This window comes from Monopterus albus, unplaced genomic scaffold, assembly GCF_001952655.1.
Source record: "Monopterus albus unplaced genomic scaffold, M_albus_1.0 scaffold34.1, whole genome shotgun sequence".
Taxonomy (NCBI): domain Eukaryota; kingdom Metazoa; phylum Chordata; class Actinopteri; order Synbranchiformes; family Synbranchidae; genus Monopterus; species Monopterus albus.
This window is the reverse complement of record NW_018127914.1, coordinates 1397063-1419865: the sequence shown is the minus strand read 5'-3', so window position 1 is coordinate 1419865 and position 22803 is coordinate 1397063. Positions and strand designations below refer to the sequence as shown.

The following is a 22803-nucleotide window of genomic DNA, read 5'->3' as shown; positions in this document are numbered from 1 at the left end:
ACTGGAGACACATACTTTAACATAAAAACCAATATACACTGGGAGTGGGTCTCTCTCTCTCTCTCTCTCTCTCTCTTTCTGTGTGTGTGTGAGTTTGGGGGAAACAAGAGCAAAGTACTGTAAAACCTAACTAATAATCACTGAGATATAGAACATAAAGGGAGAAAAAAGTAGAGAGAACATGAGGGCTGGGAAACGGCGTTGACAAAATTAGAAAAACAACATGCCTACTCCTTCTGCTTAAAACTCACCGCATTCGCCACTGGACATTAGCATATGAACAGCTAAACTTTGGAATAAGCGAGTAATGGAACATTTTTGTAAAAACTTAACTTAAAGCATTTGGAAGATAGAATGTTAATTGAACAAGTTTTAGCTTCACCATTTTAGTCTTACTGTGGGATGAACCATAAGAACACACTGAATATAGTCAGATTTGGACGATGAGTTGGTTATGTAATGCTTTATTGTCAAGTAAATAAATTATGTTTCTATCAGACCTCTTCCACCTGGAGGTCAAAGTGCAAGGGCAGCTGTGGAGTAGCACCCTGGGAGTCCATAGAGGTTCAATATGTGGCTCAGGGACACTTGAACAGGGCAGACGCTGGTCAGCTGTGGCTCCTGCTCTCTTGTTCTCTGTGGCTACAGTCAAACCACTGGTCTCACCTGCTGCCATGGGTTTCTCCTGTGAATCAGACACACAGGTGGGACTGACCTTTAGTAAACCTTTTTGTCGCCATGACAGCACAGATTCTTGTAAGCAGTCTAGATATAACCTGGCCAATACTACTGAGATCTGACAGTATCACTTGGACTCCAATTGGTCTCTGCCAGTCACCTTTATGATCCAACATCATAGATATTATAATGCTGATACCCTGTGATTGGCTCTTTTGGATTGCTAATGCTATGAAGGATTCATCATCACTAAATACTTTATAATGACCAATTATATATAGCTACTGACATTAAGCCAATCAAGTCTTGCATTTACCTGCATGTGATGATAGGCCAAGCATCTAAAAGAAGTCCACTAGTGACATTAGAAGTCACTGACTTTGTCCCATGAAGCAGAGCATGTTTAAAAAGGATGACCTCTATCACTGGGATATCGAGCCATCAGTTGCCACTCAGCAGGGATCTGTGATGGAAATGAATGTGGGCAGGGTGAGACACCTTCACAGAGATACCATAACGTCTGAGTAGCAGGTGTGTGATGTTAAAACTCAGTCACTTGCATTCCCAGCATGAACAACAGTTCAGTGAGTAACTTTTTGACAACACCGTGACAAAGTGCACTCTCCTGCTCCTTGGTCGTTGCTAAGTAACTAGTCATTTTGTGTTAGTTGATCTTTGGTATTTTATGTATCTCACAATGGGGGGCACTGTTACTCCAGTGTGGGCTTTTAATACAAGCTGCATACAGTCAATTTATGCTACCCTGTGTTATAACTATGCACATTTATTGTTCACAGTTCATGACATGAACTCTCTATTTTTAACCATGACTTGCTGTTGATGGTCTACAATGCATTCTTGTTTAAGCAAATAATTTTGTTTACCAGCCATGCAAGTACTGCTTTGTGTCATTGTTATGCAGTATGTACAGTAACTGTCCTACTTGGGTGAAATAGAAAGGCCTTCATCTTCAGAAATCCCATAAATCCCAGAATAATCACATCGAGGTTGCTTGAAGGACAAGATACACTACATGTAACACTGAAATCACATCTTTTTGACAACAGTGCTGGGGTTTTCTTTGAGCTGTATGCCAAGATCACCCAAAAGAGAAAACATAACAGAAAGTCCCAACTGTAAACATTGCAGATATATATTTAAAGCCTGAAATTGGGTGTTTTGGTGGCAGTGGTTTAGCTGAAAAGCACTGAGGAGAACATCAAGACAACTATTTTTAAATCTGTTCACAAAAAATCAGTTTTCCCTAATAGACAGAAACCCAGTGTTCAAATTCCAAAAACAAAAATCCCTCAGAGGCAAGAGAGAAAGGCTGGTCAAAGGCCAACAGACTGTGAGTAGAATAAACTCTGCTGTTCTCTAGAAGTTGTCTGTGGCTCTTATCATCAGTTTGATCAGTTTTAATGCCTAAACTTTTTTTCAAGGCTTATCGGGCTCCATTATGCTGAATGCAAGTGCATGTGTGACCAATTCACTCAGCTAAAGCAGGCGTACATTGTTAGCATAAGTGCTATAGTATAAGCAGGTGGGGTGACAGTGGGCTTCAGTGATCACATCAGCTCATCTCATCTGCAGTTTCAGGTCTCTAAGAGGAAACACACCAGTGATTACACAGCCTGTAGTTATATAGAAAATGTCTCAGGTATTATCTGTCAAGTATATTTTTTATGACCAATGGATTTTTACTAATGATATGCTCTATATAAATGTGGACCCAGTGAGGCCATGTAGAACAATATCCAGGTTTGAGTCCCTATTTCGTTAGAATATTCAATTAATTTAAGTGCCCCCCATGTTTGAAGAGGCAGTCAAAAGCCAGTGCAATTTCATATCAAAATGTGAAGGCCAACAAAAAATGTCCTGCTCTACATAAACACAATCTGACCTGCACCACTCCATCCACTTTGGCACGGGTGCGTTCCATGAGATGTGAGCCATGAAATGACAGAGGCAACAAAAATCTGTACCTGATCACAATAAAAAATGGCTGTGTGACTTTGTTTGCCTCTCCACTGGCTTTATGGGTGCATGAAGGTGAATAAAATTTTGGAATGAGTTCAACAGGTAAGCTAGATTGGGAGAGCAAAGCGGCCATGATTGTGTTTAATTACAGTGCATATACATTTGGTCTTCAGTGAGCAAACACATTCTCTAAAGTATAGTGTCCTTATTCGGCCTAGTTTGTTTCATCCTGTGGAACAGAAATGACATGAAAGAAAATCTGTGTCTAGCCGAGCACAGCTCAGATTTGACCTTTACATCCAGACCAGCCAATAGTTAAAGCTAAACTCATGAATAACATTGTGAGAAAGGCAATCTGTCAGGAAGCATCATGCCAGCAGACTTATTAAAGGGGCACTTCTGTCAAAACACTTAAGTATAGCTAAATGTGCCTTTTGGAACATTAGAGGGAAAATAAAGTGGATGTATCTTGAAAAATTGCCCTTTATATAAAAAGAGTGAACCAATAAAAAGAGACAGCTAAATGTAAAAAAAGACAGAGAGAGAGGGTTGTAATGATTTTATTATATACAATAAAACAATTGTATAACTAAATAAAAAATAAACTACAAAAACTGCCATCAAACTGCCTTCTGTCCATTCCTACAACACTTTATGATAGAGAGAGAGAGGGAGAGCGAGAGAGAGGGAGAGCGAGAGAGAGGGAGAGCGACAGAGGGGGAGAGAGAGGGAGAGTGAGAGAGAGGAAGAGTCCATGTGGCACCTTGATTAATGGACAGATGGCAGGGCCACTGAGCCAGCTCACTCTCTGTCTGTTTGTTTGTGTGTGAACTCAGGGAGTTCAGTTGATCTGCCTGAATATACTGACTCAACAAAGGGTGCTATATGTCAGCCAGATACACACACACACACACACACACACACACACACACACACACACACACACACACACACACACATATACACAGACATACATGTGTACATATGTTGAGTAGGAATGAAAGAAAGAAGAAAGTCCAGAAATGTAATGTGTATACGCACTGTATAACTGCTATACTAAACGACTGTCACTGGACGTGTTTGCATTTGTGTGTTTAGGTCTGTGTGTGTGTTTAGGTCTGTGTGAGTGTGTGTGTGTGTGTGTGTGTGTGTGTGTGTGTGTGTGTGTACCCATTAAATCTCTAACCAGAGCGAAAGCCAATGGAACACTGTGTGCCAGCTTAATGATGTCATCAATCATCCTCTATGTCCATTGGTCAGTCTGTCTGCTCCTGTAGGCAGCTTATTAAAACAGCCAGCTCGGCCTTCCTGCAGAAACGTCTGATGTCTAATCTGACTCAACACTGTGATCTAAGCCTCAGTGTAACCACAAGAATAAAAAAAAAACAACATTTTTCACCAAAAAAACAAAGATTTGGTTGAAGTGTATTTCACTCATATATAAGTTTGTTTTGTTTCCATCCAAACTCGCATATGAGTTTTTTATTGCCATAAAAATAGTCAGATAAAATTCAGACAAGGGGTGCCTGTAATTAAAAATGGGCATGGCATAGCCTGACAAGTAATATTTGTATCCGTGTCACTGATAGAGAAATAGAGATACCCTTTAACCCTTGTATTAAAGTCAGGATTTGAGGATTTCATTTTAGCTTGACTGTCTAGTTGGTTACACATCATCCCTGTCAGAGGTACTTTAATAAGAATTTTCTTTTTATGAGGATGGTCCTTTAATAATTCATTTACTTTAATCATGAAGTTCCTTTGATAGAGAAACTACCATCATAAAGTTAACCTTTTTTTTTTAAATCACCTCTCTTATGGCTTGTAGGCATTTTCTAATGGACTGGTATATTATATGCAGTGCCCGTAGAGCACACCACTGATTGATTCTTGTGTTTGCAGGTCCATGTAATGGTAAATGTGTATCATGATTAAACCTGAGTAACAAACCAGCACTGAGACCAAATATGCATTTTCACCAAGAGGACAACACTGTTCCAGTAGCGTGCCATTTCCGAGTCAGCCCATGAATTGTGTACTTTTGAAAACTCATTCATATGATTCAGCTTTATGTTCTGTTCGATTTACCTACCCACAGGGTCAGGCTGCAACAGGCAGAGGTTAAGTGTCCTTGGCATGCTGTAGCAGCTGTTGCTGTATGGGTGATTGAACCTGAGCCCTCCATGGGGGATGACTCACTGACCACAAAGGCCATCCTGCTGAGAAAGCAATAGAGTTATAATCATTGAGATCAGACCAAAGGAAACACTTATGAGTTTCTGCTATGCTAGAATGGAGAACAAAGGCAAGACACTGCAAAGCTGAACAGCATTAAAATTCAGACTCAAAACATTTCTCACAGCAACCTTCGCAGTGCTTATAGGATGCGTTAGTTATGCTCTGAAGCCATAAAACAAAACTTTGGAGCACTGCGAGCGAGAACTCAGACTTTGGCAATGTACTCCTCGCCTGAAACAGCATTTAACTTTGGTCCGCCTCCCAACGGTTTATGTGGTTATGCACGTTTGTGCAAAATATAGCGTGAGATGAGAGAGGATCCTGGGGGAATCCAGTTGTTCTGAATATATAAAGTCAAAAGAGGATATGTTGTTACACTTACACACACACACACTGTGGTCCATGCCTAAAGCATTCAGTTGATCTTGCTTTTGATTCCAACATTATGCTTTTAGCACCAGATAGTGCTCATCAAAATGTTTAATATGATTTATAATTCATTATCACTTCAGTGGCCGTGTGGCCCTTTTGGCTCTAAGCCCTCTATACCACTGCATGTGCCAGTACAAATAATGATGATGAGGGGAGAAAGCAATACAGAGGGCTGCGAAGTTACACAGACTGACAGGCAGGCAAAGAGGTTGTCATGATGAAAATACTCTTCTACAAGTAGTAGCCCCGTGCTCAAAATCTCACTTAAAGCTGCACACTATTTCCATTTCAAACTGTGCACAGAGAATTGTTACCAAACTTGCTTTGTGTAAATAAACAAGTATTGAATACCACATGTTTAGTGTAACAGAGCAAAATTCTAGTCAGCCAAATGTAATGAATTAAATTGTCATTATTTGGAAAAAAAATGTCTGTGTCGGTGATATACAGTATTAATGCACATTATATTAAATGATTAAATTATTTCTGAAGCAGTCATTAAGTCAAATTTTACTCTTGCAGCGAGTTGAGTACAGGAGGGCAAATTTGAACTACCTCAGTTTTTTGTCTGTAACAAAACATCTTGTAAATGTATTATATTATTTGTATTTTAATCACGCTCTTGTAATGAATTCAGTCAGTCTCTTAACAAAAGAATGAATTGTTCAGGACATTGACCTCTGCTCTTTTACTATAACAAAGAAAACAAGAACATGGCCTTAGATTTGGCTTAATTTTATTAATCTACTACTCTACTAATACAATATAATATGGATTGAGTAAAAAGAATACAATAAGACCACGTTCACACTGCAGGGTGAAGTGACTCAAATCCGATCTTTTTGCCCAAATGCGACCCATATCTGATTTCCTTATGACAGTGTGAACAGCACAAATCCGATTTTTTCAAATCTGACCCAGGCCACTTTCATATGTGGTCCTAAATCGGATACGTATCTGATGTTTTGCAGTGCGACTTCAGTCTGAACCGTCAGGTTGCATTTCATGCAATTTTTATGTCATTGAAATGTGACAGACGTCACAATTCTGCGCTGGAGGAGGCGAGGGGTAATAAAAAATGGCAGACAACGGTGATTCAGGTGGTAATAACGTTTCCCTTGTCACTTGGAAATTATTAATGAATTCTGTGTCAGTGAAGCCCCTCACGGAAGCCCACCAGCCCTGGCTCCGACTCCGCACCCACACATTCCTCTGTACAGAGGTAGCAGCCACTGCTCCACAAAAGGCCATCAGCAATATTTGTGCTCTCCTTCTTCTTGATATTCTTATTATTATGTCTTTATTTCGATTGCAAATTGTCAGGTACATCGCTACGCACATGCTATCACGAGCCACACCCATTTTTATTTCCGCAAACACAGTACGCTGCGTCTGACGTCACGTCCTCTTTTGCGCATGCGGGTCACTTCAGGCCCGTATACCATTCACACATGAGACAGATGGCAGTCGCATTTAAATGACAGTGTGAACAACAGCGCAAAAAATCGGATTTCAGCAAAAAAAGCATTAAGACCCGCAGTGTGAACGTAGTCTAAGTGATGGAGACAGGATCCACAGTAAAGACTCTTAGTGACAGAACTCTACCCTTTAAATAAATGGTTGATGGTGACTTAGTGTTGTACATCATGGATACATTTAGCTGGAATTACATGGGATGGAGATAAATTGGAATAAATATCCTGAAATCACTTATCAGACATATTACATAAGCTGGGTAACATTTATGTCCTTAGTTCATACAGATTTTGGAATATATGTCCAACATGGAATCTTTTCAGTCTGCCAGCATGCAGAATGGTTTATGGTTTAGACCTGGAGGGTCTAAAGGGTTTTCGCAGAATTCCTGTCTTTTCCTGACAGTCTATTATTGTGCTAGTATGTGAGGTTTAGGTTCAACTTGGGAGTATCCAGATACTGTAAGAGTGTAATGGGTTTGTGTATGTGTGTTCCAAACTGGGGGATGAGATGTTGATTCATTTCACAAAGACAAAATCTTTTTGGCTCTGGGGCTTTAAATTCGTTGGAGGAATTCCTTGCATATTCGTTTCCTGATGGTCAGGTGTGGGTTTTCTCCCCCGTTCTGAAGTCGGGACTTTTACACCTGCATCCTGAGTCTGTTTTGATTTGCTGCATCAACTGGGTGCACTACAGTAGTAAAAAGTACCATACCTGGGTCCAAAAAGAATGACAGTACAAGTCATTATACTAAGAGTAATTAATGTACATGAGTAAATGAGTTCAACACCTCTGATAAGAAGAGACAGACAAACATAACCAGAAAATGGTGAGAGTGTAATGTAAAAAACTACTGACAATGGCTGATAGAGGGACCAAGACAGCATGAATAAAAAGCACAGAGAAAGATGGGACGAGAGACACGCAGGCCGAGACGGATGGAGTTTAATATAAATTATGGGATGTTAACTCCTCTGGTAATTCTGGCGATAACTCTCTCTGCATTATCGCTATAGCAACACTGTGCCCATTCTGCTTTTGGCACGTCGATGGGCTGGCTGTTCGTTCAGGTCGCACTGATTGAGCTGTCACCACACACATACACACACTGTTACTATGACTCACACACACTCTTTGAGATACTGTATGCAGACAAATAAATTTCTCATGTGAAACACACAGACCTCATCTCTCTGTATCCATCAGTGTGGCTGTATAAATTGCACTGAGCTGAACATAAGACACAGTCAACTGAAGACACATCGAGGTTCATGCAACAAGCATCAACTCGGTTCAGTCGAGAGAGGTCCAGGAGACACAGACAGAATCACAAAGGAGTTCTGACACCTAAGACACCTCACAAACACACCCCATTAGACACACAAAGTAACACACACTTTAACATGCAGTGGTATGATTGTTTTACTTGTCCTTCCTCGTCATTCTGAAAACTAATCACAGTGGCATTAGCAGCAAGTGTGCGTTTGTGTGAGAAAGTCTACGTACTGTTAAGTATGCAGTTCTCAGCGTTGTGCGTGCATGATCACAATGGCGCCCCCACTTCATTATTTTATCTTATACAATACAGATACTCCTAGAATTATAGCCACTTGTACAATGTTTGACATTTTAAATATAATTTCATTTCAAGACTATGATTCAAAGAATGGGCGATACTTATAAAAATATCAAATATGAAGGAATTAAACACTATATGCAATTTATTTTACATTATGATATACTATCTTTACCTTTCTATTAACACATGTAGGCTGAAATTCCTCTGTGCTTTGTAACCTTTTGTGCCCCCCCACCCAATACTTTGTGCAGGCACCGCTGCATGATGAGGATGTATGAATGTATTTGCACACGCAAGTCTCCTATGACACTGTGTGTGTATACAAGTCTATTATTTGGCAAAGTTAAGAGTATTTATTTCTTGTGTCATTGAATGTGTGACTGAATGTGCCCACGTGCCTATTTGTAAAATGTGACCAGAGAAGCATTCATGCTTATGTGCTTTTGTTTTGTGTGTGGGTGTTTAAGTATGTGCGCCTGTTAACTGTACGCGTTCCTGTGGCCTACTGCTGAACAAACTAATTAAGGAACAAACGCTGCTTCAAACCAACCAGAAAATTACCTCCCAACTCTAACAGGACGACCCAAGGACAGACAAGCAGGTTTTCTATCACATCCAGTCAGAACACACAACCTAATAAAGGCTTAGTTGGTTTATCGAAACACTAGCATGTGTCATTTTCAACACCCCTCTGAGTTTAGCGTCACCACAAGTGTTTATCAGTTTATATGACTTCCAGGCACAAGTGTTGACATATAATAGTATACATCTATGGATTTGCATAAATAATCCGCTTAGACATGGTTGTATACTTTTACACCTCTGGTCAACCAATCAAGCTTCAGTGCTCGAGTAGATGGAAGCCACCCTGTGATATATAATGTGTTGTCCCAAGCTGCGTAGATACTTCGCTTCTATTAAAGATGGAATGTAATTATTACCCAGCTAGTAGTTTGAAGTTGTTGAGTTTCACTAGATGTTGAGAGTAAATTTCTAGTGAGTTTCTTTATCAGTCAATACTGCAGCTCTGGCTAATCCTGTGGTATTTCACAGCCAATAGCTTCCAATTAAGTACTGCTATCCAGAGGGATGTTGCTGACAGTATCAATAATATCTAACTGACCTTCTGTTGCTCTTCCTGTTCTTTTCGGCTCTGGAGACTTCTCCTATATTCTCCCCTTCCCTGTCACCACTCCTTCTTTTGTAATGCGTTTGTATTAGTGTCACTTTTAATTGTTCTTTACTGTACTTCTACTGTGACCCACAAGTGCTATATTTTGCTCTTGGATTTATTCTGGGAATCTCTGGGTAAGCATTACCTAAATGGGTTAATTATAAAAGTAATTGTCTCTCTGTTGTTGTGCGGTGACTCAGCAGTATACAATTGCTGTTGTTAATACTACTTGTAATTCTACAGTTGCTACTAATAACAATGGCATTATGTTTTTTTTTTTTTCTGTTCACAGTGAAGACATGTGGCAGTAATCTTCAAGGTCCGTCAGGAACCTTTACATCTCCCAACTTCCCAATTCAATATGAGAGCAATGCTCAGTGTGTGTGGATAATTACTGCTTCAAATCCCAATAAGGTAAATCATGTTCCCTCTCCCTTTTGTCTCTCTCTGTCCCTTTTGTCTCTTTGTTTGTCTCTGACAAACAAACTCTCAAATTCCTCTTGCTGTTGTTCATTACAGTACATCACTATTAATAATTTTACTAAATGCAATAAGACCATATTGCTATGACCATTTATTGCTTTAAAACATAGCTTAGTGTCAAGTTACTCCCCTCAAATGCACCCAAGCTAAACACAGAGAACACAGAGAAGCAATAACTCCCACCAAAAGGTGAACTGAAAGCCCACAGGTGAGTGATGGGGTGGAAGGGAGGCTTATGAAATGTTAAATAAGCAACAGCAGCACTAGCAGAGCAAGAGTGGGGACTGCATACCATTTTAAAGTCTGCCTTATTGTAAAAGATGTGTTGAATATGCAGTATGTTGCAGTGTCTGGAGGATGAGATGTGTGAGTGCTCCTCTCTCCTTCCTGAACTAGCTCCTAGGCTCTGCTCGATTTGAATTTTATGCATTCAATGTAATATTAATTTGTATAACACAGCAGTTCTTAGAGGCATTTACAAAGTTAGTTTAGCTGCATTTTTACTTAATTGAAATGTGTTGGTAATAATTCATATAGGAGGCTGTAAATTACATGCTAATCAGAGCATATCGGTGTCCTATTTTGTGTGATTGGTTAATCCTGTAAAGGGCTAGATGACAGGCCAAAGGTCAGATGGATTGCTGCGATTGGCTGCTTTATGTCCTAGGAGAAATCTAATTGATATTCAGGAGACGCATCCTTATTCCACTCAGGGTCACTGTGGTGACCGCTTTGTCGTCAGTGGCAATATCTGCGTCAGCACCGTAGGGATGCACATCCAGGGAGGGATATGTGAACACTCACATGCACATATAAACACATGTTTACATACAGTACATGTATGCTCAAATGCACACACATGCACACACATTGTTGCTGTGCTCTTGCTCAAGACCTCTCCTATACTCTCTCTCACACACAACTGTCACTATCACTGCTCAAGGCTACTGGCTTTTGGCCTAGAGCAATACATTCCCTAGTGAAGACAGCAATGTGTATGTATGTTGAAGGCTACAGCACTAATGCCCCTTAGCACTCTGTCGAGGGCATGTGAACAGTACTGTACAAGTGTGATGTGTGCAAAAAGTTGAAAATTAATGTGTATACATTATGTATGATAATGGATATTGCCAAACACATAGACTTAAATGAAAATCAGATCACCTGAAGCTACACTGTCATTTTTATAGCTCTTCCTCTTTACAGGCTTTACAGATAGTACCTTATTATATACAGTAATGCTGCATACCAAGTCGAGTACATGTCATGCACCACACCCAATTATATATGTCCTTGCACCACCTAGCATACGTCTTATATAACACTACATCAAACTAGAGGTCCCCACAGGTTTGTAAATTTGTACAGTACCTGACTTGAAGAATGTGGACAAGCATTTAGAAACTAAAACATGGTGCCTATGGGCTAAGAAACATACCACATAAATCACAACACCCCTAGTTCAAGTCTGGCTGAGGAACTTTGTTGCATGTCATCCTTCTTTCTGCCTTCCCCTCTGCCTCTTGACTATAAGTTCAGACATTAATAAAAATTTGTGTAAGATGGAGGCGTATTAATGTATCGATCCAATTTAAAGTGCCAGATTATGATACAGTATAAAGCAAGAGAAAGCGATAAGAGTGACAAAGAGTGGCAACTCCTCTAGTTTGGCTCATCTTCAATCATTTTTCATCTGTCTTGGCAAAATGTTGCGTTCATGTGGGACACCTGTGAAGAAATTCATGCTCGTGGATTAGTTTCTGTGGTACTGTCGGACTTGTCTCACTGCCATCAGATAAGTGTCATTGCTTTCTAGTCCATTTTAACAGAATTCACCCAAAGTATTAATCAGTCAGTTTAAAGTTTTCCCAAAATCCAGAGAAATCAAATTTAGAAATGTTAAAGTGACAAAGATTATTGTTTAAAAGAGCAACCTAAGTATTAGGAACTTTGACAATTATTCCAGGAAGAGCTGTACTAGTAAGTATGATACATTTCAGTGCACATTCATTAGGAGAAGAACGGTTTACATAGTTCACAGGTTGGGTTACATCACGGTTTTGGCATCATGGTTTTTGATTCTGTACGTTTTTGGTAAAGCAGAGGGAAGGCACTGCCACTCAACATACTGTTTGTTTATTTGGCAAAAAGTTATATAATATAAAAGAATATAATGAACAGAAACACTTCTTCATTGTCAACACAAAGTGCATCATAACCCAAACGCACACTGTTTCAAAACAACACTATTCATTCGATTTTCTATTATTTCTGCAAGACGATGAGTTTGTTCACACTCTTGGGCGCAAAACAAGATCTGCTAGAGAAAACTCTCCCATTCAGTATGGATGTACCCAGGATTGCAAGTTAATATTGTTTTATCCATCACTTTTTATGCGCGTGTCATGAAACAGATAGAAATCCATTATATAAAATGCATCAATTGACACTGGCTGTCACCCCTGGATCCACTATGTTTTTAAGGTTCAGGTCTTATTATTTCCCCTCTGGCTTATTTATATTTTTGCTGTCAGTCACTGTGGTTTGTCCAGCCGCTGTCCTGCTGACAGACAGGCAGTTATTCTGAGGACCTGAACACACCACTCACGTCTCATTTTTCAGTGAATATTCTCAGTAAATCCAGTAGCAGACCGAAAAGAGGCTGGCGGGTCCCCTGTCTTGTCCACTTTCCATTTTCAAGACCGACCGACAGCTGATATAGACACATCATCTGCACCAACCACTGTAACTTTCACTGGGTTATGGACATGAGGCCTTTTTTCCTCTGCAGCTTCATACTTTTTTTTTGCATATGTCTCAACCTATTTCAGATAAGGGTCAGATTGTTTGTACTTGAACCACCTCTAATATAAATTTAATTAAAGAGTTGCATTACTGATTATCAAGTCTTTCAGTCTTTGGGGAAAAAAATCATTATTTAGTAGAAGCACCCTTTTGAGCTAATACAGCCATGAGTCTTTTTGGGAATGATGCAACAAGTTTTTCACACCTGCATTTGGGGATCCTCTGCCATTCCTCCTTGCAGATCCTCTCCAGTTCTGTCAGGTTGGATGGTAAACGTTGGTGGACAGCCATTTTCAGGTCTCTCCAGAGATGCTCAATTGGGTTTAAGTCAGGGCTCTGGCTGGGCCATTCAAGAACAGTCACGGAGTTGTTGTGAAGCCACTCCTTCGTTATTTTAGCTGTGTGCTTAGGGTCATTGTCTTGTTGGAAGGTGAACCTTCGGCCCAGTCTGAGGTCCTGAGCACTCTGGAGAAGGTTTTCGTCCAGGATATCCCTGTACTTGGCCGCATTCATCCTTCCCTCGATTGCAACCAGTCGTCCTGTCCCTGCAGCTGAAAAACACCCCCATAGCATGATGCTGCCACCACCATGCTTCACTGTTGGGACTGTATTGGCCAGGTGATGAGCAGTGCCTGGTTTTCTCCACACATACCGCTTAGAATTAAGGCCAAAAAGTTCTATCTTGGTCTCATCAGACCAGAGAATCTTATTTCTCACTATCTTGGAGTCCTTCAGGTGTTTTTTAGCAAACTCCATGCAGGCTTTCATGTGTCTTGCACTGAGGAGAGGCTTCTGTCGGGGCACTCTGCCCTAAAGCCCCGACTGGTGGAGGGCTGCAGTGATGGTTGACTTTTTACAACTTTCTCCCATCTCCCGACTGCATCTCTGGAGCTCAGCCACAGTCATCTTTGGGTTCTTCTGTACCTCTCTCACCAAGGCTCTTCTCCCCTGATAGCTCAGTTTGGCCGGACGGCCAGCTCTAGGAAGGGTTCTGGTCGTCCCAAATGTCTTCCATTTAAGGATTATGGAGGCCACTGTGCTCTTAGGAACCTTAAGTGCAGCAGAAATTTTTTTTTGTAACCTTGGCCAGATCTGTGCCTTGCCACAATTCTGTCTGTGAGCTCTTCAGGCAGTTCCTTTGACCTCATGATTCTCATTTGCTCTGACATGCAGTGTGAGCTGTAGGGTCTTATATAGACAGGTGTGTGGCTTTCCTAATCACGTCCAATCAGTATAATCAAACACCGCTGGACTCAAATGAAGGTGTAGAACCATCTCAGGGATGATCAGAAGAAATGGACAGCACCTAAGTTAAATATATGAGTGTCACAGCAAAGGATCTGAATACTTATGACCATGTGATATTTCAGTTTTTCTTTTTTAATAAATCTGCAAAAATGTAAAAAATTATGTGTTTTTCTGTCAATATGGGGTGCTGTGTGTACATTAATGAGGAAAAAAATGAACTTAAATGATTTTAGCATATGGCTGCACTATAACAAAGAGTGAAAAATTTAAGGGGGTCTGAATACTTTCCATACCCACTGTAATATAATAATATTGATGAACTCTTGAGTAAAAGGTTTTTTAGTGTTGTGTTTGCTAGTTTATAGTGGTTTATAAATACATGGTTCGAGTGATTAGGGGTAATAGGAAACTGCAGATTCTGAGACACATCTCAAGGTAATTTACTAGATTCAAAAACAGGCTGGCAGAAGGAAACAAACAGTGGGGAGTTGGCAGGAAAACAACAGGTAACAGGCAAGAATGCTAGAATTGAACCGACAATCTGGTGTATTGATAGTAGAAAGCTGTCCTCAATTAGCAGGATGATGAGAGAGTAGGGGACATCTTAGCGGGCTAGTGATTGGTCAGTTGATCTCCTGAGAGAAGAAAGCAGCAACATACACAAACAGGTACTGTATCCAGAAAAGAGCAAAAGAGTCTGAGGTGAAGAGAGGAAGACGGTGGCAGTGTGAGAAGCGTAACACATTCAGAGGGAGGAAATAGTCCCAACTGAGCCTGCCTCTCCCACTGGCAGAACATCTCTTTTTTTTTATTGCTTGTACATGTCTCGCCGTATTTCATTCTGCACTCCCTTTCTCTCATTCTCTCTGTCTCATCCTTCTTTTTATACTGCCCATCCCTCCTCCTCCTGGACTCCCAGAGGCTCTGTCCTCAGAATTACCCAGATTCTTCATTAAAGAGCTCAGCCTGAAACCATCAAATTACTATGGAGAAAGAGAACATAGGGAGGGAAACGAGGAGGGCACTTGAGGGGGAAAAAAATCTGTTTTTCACTTTTTAACTTGTATCACTGTCCATTACACTCATTCCCACATATATTCTACATTTCCTTCTGCCTTCTTCTCATACTCAAAGGTAAAGTGACCCAGGGTTTTTATGACAAGCCCCTTCTTCTCCTTTTGTCTCTTTGTCGCTTCCATCCTTCTCTTTCTCTCTGTCTCCTCATCCCTCTGCTCCCTCTCTGTCAGGCTAAGTGTTAATGAGGTTCTATAGCTCTCTGATGTTATTGCTTCATTTAGTTTTGGCAGAATGAGCCTTTAGAGCCAATTCATTCTCTCCTGTTCTCATTTAACCTTGGGTATAGTGGGACAGGATGGCTATTACAGAACTTCTCAACTCATTCTTTTCTCTGAAAAAATATTTCTTACTGTACTACTGTCTTCTCTTCACTTCCCCATCATTTAGATTATTCATTTATCATATCCATATGTGATTGTCAAAGTACTTTATTCACATTATTTGCTTGTGATGTGTGAGATATGATGGCATTTGTGGCAAACTCATGTCTAGGGGATGCATCCAGTTGTTTTCTTAGTTCACTAATACAGCTAGCACATGTGCAATGCTTGTTTATACTTTCATGTAAAATTACAACATTAAATACAAACTTGCCCTTTGTAACTTAATACCCATTTACATGCCGCAAGGTATCGCATAACCCGTACAAGCAGACTACTGCAGCACACACCATGTTACATTTGAAGTTAATACCATTATGGCATTCAGTAAGAAGGGAAAGTTACACTTTTGGTTGAAATTTCTTTTTGTTAATTTACAGGCAGTTGATTCCTGAATGCCTACAGAAATCAGACATCGACACTGAAGCCACAACGGAGAAATCATAAAACAAAAAAAGTCACTGCGCTGGCTTCTTTTGCATGCTGTTAGTCATTAAAATGGCATGCTCCTGCATCTTCTTGACAGAACAAACAGCATAGCACTTTATAGGGCTCAGGTTAAAGATGTTCAATATTTACCAAAAGAGCAATGCATTTTTCAGTACAGTAGTCACATAGCAACAGTAAAAGCCATACATAGCCTTATCCACAGATTCCTCAGTTTCCAAAACGGAAACACTTGGTGGATTCAGCACAGTGAAACAAAAGTAAGAGAAAAACACAATTTTGCACCAGGCTTAAACCATCAGTCTTCATCAACTGAAGCCCAAGTCTTCTCACAGTGACACACAATTTATGCCATCTAGGCATAAGCACGTTCAAGGGGAGTGGGTGGCAGAGGGTTTACTATAATACTGTCACAGACGATCTATTATCCGCCAGCCCTGTCTGTGCCCGCTTTACATCACTGACTGTGTTGCTTGCAAAGTATTTCAGATATTTCTACAGTAACTGCATCTTCAAGATGTCCCTAGATGTTATTATGGTATGCATAGGGTGGAGCTTCTCCCACCCACTAAGGAAGTGCTTTATCAAGCAGAAATCCAATTCTATCACCTCATTGGCTAAAAGCCAAAGCTGGATGGAAAGAAGGAATGCAGCAGCCAGTTGGAAAGGGTGACAGAGCGAGAGAAAGGAAGATAGAGAGAGACAGGAGAGATACATGGAGGGAGAGGGAGATGGAGGTTTGCACGAGCACAAATGAATTAGAGGAGAGGACTAATATGGAGGGTGTTCAGTTTCATCTATCGCACACACACACATAGTTCACTAAAAGGGATACAGAACACACAGCTAAGCACTAACCCACACACTGTCAGTAATGAGGTTCTCATTTAAGTTGTCTTCAGTCCAGCAGTCACAGACACACATGTTGTCAGTGGAATGTTATCTGAGGTGTGTTTAATGCTGTGTCATCAGTGCTGATGTGGCATCGGGGTGTTTTGTAAAGGATGTATACAAGGCGATAGATAGACCAGATTCCATCAGTTAAACATGCAGGCCCTTCTCTGTCTTTATAAACTGCATGGGCAAACATAGCTGGTCTCTTTCCTGTCACAGAACCAGTTACCACTGGATGATTTCAATTACTGAGCCAACTAAGCCACTAACAAACTTTATTTCCAGGAGTTTACACTGCATGCTACTCACTCAGTAGTTGTCCCATTTATTTGGTCAGCAAATGTTTCCATTTGTCGATGCTTTCATTGCTTTTAGGCAGTTTTTTTCTAGGTTTTTTTGTTTTTTTATCAATGTATAGGCCAAGGTTCAGAAGGGTATAATGTGTAGCATGTAAACCATTCAAACACATATTTACTTTTCAAATTACAGTTCTGATGGCCCCAAAAATAATTCAGTGACAGGTTCAAATACAACATCACTTCCTGATATGTTACTCCAAAGGTTGCTTTGTTTTAGTGGATTTGGCGACACCTGAGGTGACCTTTGGACTGTGTTTCAGGGCAGCATCTACTTTGCTGGTATTACATTAGAATAAAAAAAAAAAAAGTCACCTGTAACGCTAAATCTCTATATGAACCATCATTTTCAAAATGTGCTATTTGGAATATAATCTCTACTCTGTGTGCCTGCACTATTTGCTTATACCTGCTATATTTCTTGCAATAGTAGCCCCACTAAGATAACTAGGGAAGTGAGCTTACAAAGCATAAATATACAAAAATGTTTTGCCACAAGAAATGAAAGTATATACTATAATGCTGAATGTTATTTATTGTCAGGCTTGCTATTGTATCGAGTGTCTGCCTTAGGCTCATAGGGATAATGTGATAAATGTGAAAATTGTGACTGTGTTATCACGAAAATAGACACATTAATCTCCACAAAGCTGCGTCTGTCTGTGTAAGTGAGTATACTTCTGTGTGTGTTCTTGAGTGCTGGTCTGTCTGAGCCTCTCTGTGTGTATGTGTTTGCTTGCCAGCGAGAGTTTAGAAGGTTTGGAGGTAATGCTTTAATCCAATCTGCCGCCTTACATGCTGATAAGACTCAGTCAGCATTGTGAACAATGGGCAGATCACCGCTTCATCTTTCTAGCCCCGCTTGTTTAACTCCTTTCTGGACACATCAGGTGGTGCTGATCCGTTCCGTCTCGCTTACTTTTATTTTGGTCTTGCTACATCAATTAAGTCTGCTTCCGCTGGCACAAGCTACATAAAGAACTTACTGAGCTTTCAGATGTGAAAGAAATAAAAATTAACCTCATGAACAAGAGCAAATCAGAGTATATTTATGCACACTGTTAACACACCAGCATGCAGGAGGCTCAGACCTTCATTATGGTACTGGATATTTTTTGATGTCCTCCAGCAGAATATTGAATCTAGGAATCTGAAAATTCTTCACAAGGAAAGAGGAAGAGGAGGATAGGCAGAGTGAGGTTTCAGCTTCCCCCTGAGAGTCAAGTCAGAATTCTGGCTTGAAATATTCTAACACTGAACATTGCTAGCATCAAAGATCTCCTCATTATTACGCCCCCCACTCCTTGCTATTGCCTCCTCCTCCTTTTTCCTCCCATCTTCCATCTGCCTCCATCTTTTTCCTGTGCTCTGTGTATGTACCCTTCTCTTTCTCTCTTATCTTCCTCCTCCCCTCTCCTTTTCTCTATTCTCCTCTGCCAAATGTGTTTCTCTCTGGTCTGAGATGAAACAGAAAGAGTTGGTTTAATAATTCCTGTTTGGAGTTTTGAGCTGGGTGCTGATTCTCACAGCCTGGAGTGCAGTGCAGAAGGTGCTCCTCATATCCTCCTTGTTCCTCATGCTATGCTGAATAAAATCAAACCACACTGTGTGTTGCATTAATGCATTTTAATGATTCACCTTTGATAAAAGAAAAATGTCTTTTATATGGCCATAGGCGAAGGTCTAAAATAAAAACATGATGGTTGGTTTTATTGGAGGGCAATGTTATGTTAAAGATGCAGTTTGTGACATTCATATTTGTAGATCATTTTTGTAAATCTATACTCCATGGTGTCGGTGGTATTATTTACCTCAGCCTGTTTAGCTGAATGGAGAAAAAGAAAAGGTGGACAGACCTCTCTGTCCCCTGTCAGTCAGCCAGGGCCATGTCCACATTCTACAGTGTCTACTCTTTTAATTCTTGGCTGTTTTTTCCAAGCAAAACACTGCACACACAAGTACAGCTGTAGCCAAATGCTGCTTTTGTTTTTGGAAGTAGTTTCAAGAGAAATCTAGTTACAGTCTTGCAAATAGTGACCCTGCAAGATCTCCATTCTTTGCAGAATCAGTCTATGACTAAAACTTTGTGTGACTAATGACACACTGTCTTTAGATGTGAGAGGGTGTCAGACTTAAAAGTCCTGTCTTAAGTCATGTCTCATAGCCAGCATAAAAAAATCTTATACTCTGGGGAAAAAATTATTAATTAATGTGGTGTGTGTGTGTTATGCATGACATGACTATATAAAAGTTAGTATAAAACTCTTGATTTTATTCTGACAGGGGAAATTTGTCTGCGACATTAAAATCTCTTGACATGCTGTTAGGTGTAAGGCTGGCATTACGTGAAAAAAAGTTGTAATACTATTTGTTTGTTTTCCCAATAGCCCTTTGTAGATATTATGGCACAGTTGTACATCCTCTAACCTGATGGTTCTTAAACTGGGCTCAATAAACATTACCATATAGTGTAAGGTTTTGAGGTCTCTAATATGTGTGTTTTCAGATTCTGTCTTCTCCATCTTTAGCTTCTTCTTCTTCTGCTTTTGTAGCCTCAATTTTAAATAACACTCACTGATCAAAAGTGACTGGGTTGAGCTGGATGTAGCTTAGAGCTGACATGTATACATACGCCTGTGTTTTCTGCGTTTGCTGTAGGTAATCCAGATCAACTTTGAAGAGTTTGACTTGGAGATAGCCTATGACACTCTGACTATAGGGGATGGAGGGGAGGTGGGAGATCCTACAACTATACTGCAAGTGTAAGTATCACACTGCCCTATTATGTATTTCCCGTATAAATGTTGCAAATGCAAATCTTGCACTCTATCGTGCCTCTAACAGTGCCAACATGCATGATGGTGGTTGTCACATGGCTTGCAAAAAATACATTAAAAACTATTTTCCAGAGTCAAATAATTAAAGTAATTTAATTAAAAGTGGTAGTAAACTAAAAACACATTCAAAGCTTTCTTGAGATTCATGCATGTTAGGTTCACTGGGGTCTGTCATACCAAGCTCATTAGGCAACAAAACAGCTTCACCTTGGTAATTTTGCACTATAAACTCCTGAAGGTTGGATACAGAAACTTTCAGAATGTGATAAAGCAGATGGTGCAACATGCATTGTTCAAGCTGCCCTCATTAGCAGCAGTGCTACCTTATATTAAGTTTATCAGATGCTTCACAACATGGTTAACATGTTTCACATAAAATTTAAATAATCAAAGTAAAAGACTGCTACCGAGTTTTTTTCTTCGGCTTTGTTCATTTTCATTCTGGCCCCTGATATAAACCGTTAGCTGCCAGCTAGCATGAAACCCTCCACCTTCTTTGTTTCAATTAGTCAGATTGTCTGCACTATGTGTGCTCTCCTTAAAAAACGGACTGCTGTTGAGTTTTGGAAATGCTCAGTAGTGCCCATATGGATAACAGATGAGGTGCCTTTACAAAACGATTCATTTGCAGATGGCCACTACTTAACTTCCATGTCCAAAAATTGCTGGCAGTCTGAAAAAAGGCCAGATAGTATGAGTGTACTCTGAGTAATTTGCTTTCCTGGGGCAACATCCTGCAAAACCAAACCAAAGCATTAAATGCCAGCACAATATTATCCAGCAATTTGTTCACACTCAGAGCAGCACTTGAGAACTTGATTGTGGCTGTGATTGCAGTGATGAAAATTATACTCTATATAATGGCAATTATGATGACAATGATTTAATAGTACTGTATTTTGTGCTCCAGTCTATCAGGTAGCTTTGTTCCTGACCTGATAGTAAGTATGACCCACCAGATGTGGCTTCACCTACAGTCGGATGAAAGTGTCGGATCTATAGGATTTAAGATCAACTATAAAGGTAAGTCAGCAGCATGTGTTTGACGAAGAGGGAGAAAAATGTGTATGAACTGTATACATGTGCATAAAAAACACCACTGGAAAGATTTTAAAACTTAAAAATAGGTGCTGAAGTTTTTTATCTTGCCATGTGGTTATAGACCAAGGTACCTCCCGTGTTGTAAATAGTGATTAAAAGACCATAAAGCCCAACTAAACTGGAGGATTTTATATGTTTCATACACTCTATCTTCAAATGCAACAACATTTTACTGCTACTGGGGTGTCTACCACATACTGGTACCGCAACATCTCGATTCACCTCCTGGGCAGAGGACCTCTGTGGAGATGATGATCATAACTTTATCTCTTCCCATGTTTCCCATTTTCCTCTATAGTGACTGTCAAATAAAGACTAAGAGGGATATTTGCTAAACTTGTCACAAAATGTTTTGGCATGTGCAAAATATTGTGGCACCATAAATCTTCAGTTTAGTGGCATATTTACCAACACTGATGATGTAAATGAGCACAGCCACAGCTGTGTTAATTTGAATACACCTCTGCTTAGGATCTGGTGCCTTTAGGCTGTTGCCCACGAGTGGGCCAAGAGGAAGCGTGGAAGAAAGTTTAAGTCTGCAGCAACTGAACGTAAATATCATTGAAGAAATCAACAAACAGATTTCAGAACGGCAGCCATAAAGTCTTCTGCCGGTCAAATCATCGTCCTTCAGTAATTCAAGCATGGATTGACCTGGAAACCTTTAAAGGTCCTTGACATTCTCCTCTGGCAATTCGCAATCTCCCTCTTGAAACATCTTAACTCCAACAAGGTCTCAGATGACTAACAGCTGCCACGCTGAGAGCAGCGACTTTGGACCTACTTTCTCCTGATGTTAAGTTTCAGCTGCAATACCATCTGTCGTAGTGGTTGTAAATCGGACACTGAGGGCTATTTGCGTGACTTTCTATTCTCTCCTCCCTGTTTGCATCCCTGAATGGGAACACCTTACAATGTATATTGCCCGAGACCAAACACACAAATTCCCGTGGTGCGGCTTTTCGTCTGTTTCTTCAGTGCAAAACCCCACCGCACGTCCTTAGTAAAGATGAACATATGCAATTTCACTGTTTAGTGCCAAAAAATTGAGCTGCAAAACCTTAGTAAATATCCCCTTAATTTTAAAGATACTTAATTTATTGCTCTATTATTCAGTAATGATTGAAAGCCAGTGATGTCTACTTTTGACATTCATAAACTGTCATACTGTGCACTGCAAAAAAAAAAAAAAAAAAGCAAAAATCAAATATTTAGCTGGATGTATATACAGTAGCCTCAAATGTGATTTTTTTTTCTTTCAAACCTAAATAACCTGAAAGGTTTTATCAATACTTATGTCTCAGAGTGTTGGCTCCATCACCCACAAGATTAACTGTAAAGGTGGGTGGGTGTAGTGGATGGCTTTGTGAGATGTATATGTGTTTCTGATTTATGCGAAAAAGAAAAAAGAGGGAGAAAGAGACTTTGTATGTGTGTGTTTGTGCACATATGCTCCTTAAACCACATCCCATAGACCAGCATGAAATATCAACATTATCAGTAACTCTAGCCTTGCTGTGGAGTCACTGATGCACTGCACAATGTGAGTGTGTGTGTTCGACAGGTCCTCCATCATTGAGCCAACAAAGCTCTACCAACAAGCCACTCACCTCTTTCC

General features: G+C 40.1%; 1 protein-coding gene across 1 annotated transcript in view; it reads left to right on the top strand.

Annotated features, from left to right (window-relative positions):
* Positions 1 to 22803, top strand: part of LOC109958800 (CUB and sushi domain-containing protein 3-like) — a 314581-nt gene that overhangs the window by 195466 nt on the left and 96312 nt on the right. Inside the window, exons 10-12 of the mRNA XM_020597718.1 lie at positions 9850 to 9971; positions 19906 to 20009; positions 20995 to 21107. Coding sequence (XP_020453374.1) covers positions 9850 to 9971; positions 19906 to 20009; positions 20995 to 21107 — 339 coding nt within the window. The remainder of the gene's footprint in view (positions 1 to 9849; positions 9972 to 19905; positions 20010 to 20994; positions 21108 to 22803) is intronic.